This window comes from Gossypium hirsutum, chromosome A05 (assembly GCF_007990345.1).
Source record: "Gossypium hirsutum isolate 1008001.06 chromosome A05, Gossypium_hirsutum_v2.1, whole genome shotgun sequence".
NCBI classification, from domain to species: domain Eukaryota; kingdom Viridiplantae; phylum Streptophyta; class Magnoliopsida; order Malvales; family Malvaceae; genus Gossypium; species Gossypium hirsutum.
Window position 1 is genome coordinate 20,606,622 of NC_053428.1, and position 5,009 is coordinate 20,611,630.

Below are 5,009 nucleotides of genomic sequence, written 5' to 3' on the forward strand. Positions count from 1 at the left end.
TGGTGGATGTCACGAATGCAGTGATAAATATAATGTTAATGCACATGGCAGATTGGAAAACGGAGGTGCCTGCCAAGAAATTTAAATCCAAATGGGACGAATGCAATGTCTTTGGTTACCACATAATGGACTGTAGGAACCGGGAAGGAATGACAGCTATTCTTTTCTACCGCTGCAGATTCAGACTGATTCAACTAATGACCACATGGCAGTGACTGCATCTTCTCAAAGCTCTCAAGCAGCAAATATAAGTACAGCGAACCTACAATTTAAAACAGTTTCATCCTAATTTATTTAGATTCAATCGTCTAATTTATCTACCACAGCAAGGTCGTTTCAAAGTGGATTACAGACAGTCTTAAAAAAGGAATGGCTTTCGCAAGGGTGGCCACATGGATGTTTCAAGGAAATCAGCATTATTATACAGTTGTGTGCAGTTCTGCAATGAGAAAGCTCAGAAACTATATAGAACAGGCTAGAAGAAGAAACACATGCCCAAATAGAGGCATTTGAGAAGTGAGTGAGCAAAACGTCTCGACCCACCATCACCAGAGAAATAAGAGAAACGGAATCCAGGTGAAGCAACCAATGTTGAAAATTATCAGACTCGTCCAATGTACCACATACTTAATTCTTGTGAAGGAAAAATTCCAGATAATTTGATTCTTCTGAAACATAGCTTCTAGATAAATTATTCTGAAGCAAAGTTCTTGATATTAGGCACATGAGTGCTGCCTGCATGGTGTGCAAACAGATAAATTTACTAAAATTTCCACGCATGTTATCAATCCAGGGACTAGAGATAAAAGGGAAGAAAAAGGACCTTACGAGGTGAGTGATCCTGCCATTAGAATTCTCTATATTCATATGATTTGAAAATTTCTTTTTCCCTATTAGATTCTTGAATATATTAATCATTCTCTTGATATTTCTGAAGGTAACTGGTCCTATTTTCTTTCTGGTGCGTATGATGTACAATCAACTGAGATCGTCCAACTCTATAAAATCTTCATCTACAATTGAAAGTAACTCACTGGTAGTTAGCCGAGGCCCTACCTGCATAACAGCCATTGCACAGAAAACATGATTAATTTTAGGAAAGAATGCAACATCTAGCAAATGCTCATGTGATAGAAGCTTAGACATGCTTAACATTCGTGGAGTTGAGACTTGGCATAGGGAAAACTTCAAGATAGATGTACAACAAGCAAATATGGGCGAAAAAGGGGCTATCTAGCTTGTAATGTAATGACCTCAAAAGATTGGAGCACCCTTCTTTTAATGCTCAACCATGACAAAAATAAATAAACAAGTTGTCAATGATAATTACTTTTATAATTACGAATACATATGACCACTGTCAAGAACAGAGATTTGAAATATATGCAAACTTTGTTAGAAAAGAAACACAACAAAAGCCTTGTATGGTAGCTAAAATAATAGTATAGACAAAATGGAAAGGAATTGACACTAATATGACATCCATGAAAGTAAAATATGCCAAACTTGGTTACCATATTATCGGGAATGCCTGAAGGAAACTCAAAACTTGCAACAGAAACAGGTCTAGTTGTTATTGGATCATCTAGCTCTTTAGTGAAGTCATCACCATTGATTTCAGCTTCAAGTGTGTCACGTCTCAGAAATCCAACATGCTGAATTCCGACGTGTTGTATAGCTGAAACAGTTTCTTCTGCACAACTTAAAACATTCTCTGATACACTATTTCTAGCTCGAGATTTGATGAAAACTCGGCATAGCACAAAAGAAGCCTGCAGATGGTAGAGACATCACTTTCATGAAGTAACAGTCCCAGACCCTCCCCAACTAATGAAATCAATCTAAACATATAAGTTCACATTTTGGCATAGTATATCTCACAAACAGGCAAAAACTAATTGCGGCAAAGTTCATATTTTCCAAAGAGTATCAACATGAAAGTAGGATATTTACTTAGATTTCACTACAATAATTGAGCAGAGATTTACTTTATTGAGGACTCAAGAGTATTCCAATCCACACAGGCAGGTAGGTTCTTACTACAATTGACAAAGAAAAACAAGAAGGAAATAATTTTGATGTGGCTCTTCAGAAAAACAAATCCTTTTGCACATATTTGCCTCACCAACTGAACATAAGTCCAAGAATATGATCACTACAATGAACAATGATGCATCATCTATTTTAGAAAAACAACAATACAGGTTTCCAACATGCTGAGCCACATACAAACAAGTGGGGGCACAATTAACCCACCAGAATTTTGAAAAATTTTGGCCCGCAGAAGTTAAATAATGAAAAGAGCCAGTCATATTTATAAGCATTAAAAAAAGGGTAGGGGCTATGTGGTTTTAGAGCATAAGCTACAAAAACAAACTAAAAAAGAAGGATGGTTTGTTGGAGACTGGAGAGAGGACAATTAAATCTGCAATAGATACAAAATTGGTCAGTTCCGACTACCATTAACTACCAAACAGCAATAACAAAAAGTAATTCCTCAACATAATACCCCCCCCCAAAATTAAAACTTCTATACAAAGGATGATTAAACAAAATAAAGAAATTTATTTTCTTTTTACCTTGTGGCGGTGAAGAAGTGCATACTCATACATAATCCAAGGAGTCCTAACAGCAGCCTTAACTGAATTCATCTCATAAAATACAAATTTAGTTCTAGTCCCCAACTTGACATTTCCTCCATCAAACACATCCCTAACTTTTCCAATTTTCCTCCAAACCCCACCCTTTGCCCTTCTCCTCCCCCTCCCACCTTTACTCTTGGTATAACAAAACCAGTGCCTTCTTCTCCCCTTATATCCGTGCACAAAGCACGCGCCCTCCGGTAAATCAGACGGCTCATAATCGTACAAATTAAGTTCCCTGATAAAATCGGATCCGTACGCATCAGCGCCATCGGCGGCGAAGGAATTGTTTTTCCCAGTGAGATAATGGTTTAGAAGCTCCTCCTCGGAAGGGTAAAATCGACAACCAGGTGGAAAATGATACGGCGAACTTGTTCTGGATGAACCTCCTCCTATATCTATCAAGGGAAGATTCGAATTTTGATTGTTTGACATTTTAGGGGAATTTTTAGTCGAATCAGAAAAAGAAACGAATTTTTTCCCGTAGGGTTTTAGCTTTCCCAAATTCGATTTTAGGGAACAAGAGAAGAGACATCGATTGGGTTGGGGGGTTTGGGGGGGTTTTGTAGTATAATAAAACACAAAGCGTGCCCCTTAAGTTTCACGGCGTGTGTGTTAGTCTCCTTTTCACGTGTACCTTTTCCTCTCATATACTTGAGAGTGAGAGGAATGGGGGGAGTTTTGCATACGTGGAGGTATTGCATTGGTTGCAATGCGTGAACTGGAAGGGCAAAAATTACCCCGAGTTTTGTTGGATAAAACCTCAATGATCTCTACCTTGTCAGCCGTTGGATCTGAGTTGTTCGATCTGCTAGCCGAAGGAATTTTTAATTAAAAAAAGAATCAAAACTCTCCTGAAATTTAGCTACATCTGAACCGGCGGAGTAAGGGTGAGTAGGGATCGGCTGTATAAGCCGCAACAGCTGGTAGATTCGACAACTGAACACGTGGCTGAAATGAAAGCGTGTATTACGTTACTTCCCCAATTACGTGGTACCACTCACATACTATACTAGGAAAGACCAAAAAAGAACCATTGTTTCGAAAATGGGGGGCAGATGTCTGAACTCTGAACTGCTCGAAATCTATACAAAAAAGAAAACGTATTTTTTAATTCATTTTAAATTACTACTGAATATTCAACAAGGCCAAGCCATATTAGACCACGCCGCAAAGCTCATATATAAATTCCATAACATATTCAGAAGCCGACGGCCGCCAGACGCCAGTTAAGTCTTGTTTATTATCATTTTCAGTTGGAGGGTTAAAGCTTTATTTTGCAACTCAACCTTCAGTGACTGTACAACATTATTTTTTATACCTTTCTTTTATCTTGTTTTACATTTAAATCCTTCGTCAGAAACACGTGCAGATTTGTAATTTCACCACCCAAGCCCATATTTCAATTTTATTCGTTTATTTTTTATACATTTTAAATTAATTATATTTTAACTTGTGATTTGATTATCTTCAATAATTATATTTTTAACATTTAAGTTATTTAAATTAAATAAAATATTATAATTGTAATTATTATTAGGAATATATAAAAATTTAATAATAATTACTTGAAGCAAATTGATTCTTACTTCAATTGACATTCGTAATATATATATAAGTTCAAGTGCATTGTATAAAAAATGTCCATCACCAGTATTTTTTTTTTTTTGCAACTTATAAGAGAAAGATAAAATCTTAAACAATAAATACTCTTACGAAAACCACTAAATTAAGCACTAGTTCATAATTTCAATTTTTTTACGGATGTGAAATTTCTATCTTATTAAAATGTATGATAAATAATTACGTCTTAAGGTTTTTTACCATAATATTATAAAAATAAAAATAAAAAATAGGTTTTCTCAAATATAAATTACAGAAATGGTATGTTTGAACTAGTGGAGGGTGGTGCATAGGTGGCACCACCGTCAATTTCTGACCCATCACAGTTAAAAAAAATAATAATAATAATAATAAAATGGGTGGAGGGCATGTCACAGGCGGCACCGGTGGTGGGGGTGCCAGAGGCGGCACCAATGGAGGGGTTGTCACAGGCGGCACCAATGGAGAAGAAAAGAAGAGAAGAAGAAGAAGAACAGAAGGGGAGGGCGGGAAGGAAGGGAAAAGGAAAGAAAAAAAGAGAAGGAGAATAGGGAGAGGGAAGGAGAAAGAGAATAAAAAAAAATTCAGAAAAGGTTTAACGCAGAGGCTGCTTGTATAACTTGTTGGCTTGTATTTGCCTGTAATTTGTAACTACTGAGTGATAAATGCTTTTTGTGATAAACTGTCATTGTTTATTTCCTATTATATTTCCAATACTTCTTATCAGGCTGGTAAATTTTTGAGTCAACTGAAGACAATGAATGT

At 36.4% G+C, this 5,009-nt stretch overlaps 1 protein-coding gene across 2 annotated transcripts; it reads right to left on the reverse strand.

Moving 5' to 3' along the window:
• Nucleotides 1–268: 268 nt before the first annotated feature.
• LOC107958139 (protein CUP-SHAPED COTYLEDON 3) lies at nt 269–3,266 on the reverse strand. Of its 2 annotated transcripts, none has more exons than XM_016893821.2 (4): nt 2,580–3,266; nt 1,515–1,772; nt 829–1,056; nt 269–735 (listed from the first exon to the last, which is right to left on the reverse strand). In XM_016893821.2, exons 1-3 carry the CDS (start codon nt 3,075–3,077, stop codon nt 979–981), a joined length of 834 nt encoding a protein of 277 aa, XP_016749310.1. In that variant the 5' UTR covers nt 3,078–3,266; the 3' UTR covers nt 269–735; nt 829–978. The 2 variants fall into 2 exon arrangements, with proteins under 2 accessions (XP_016749310.1, XP_016749309.1); XM_016893820.2 differs by having other exon boundaries at nt 824–1,056.
• Between the last annotated feature and the right edge of the window lie 1,743 nt (nt 3,267–5,009).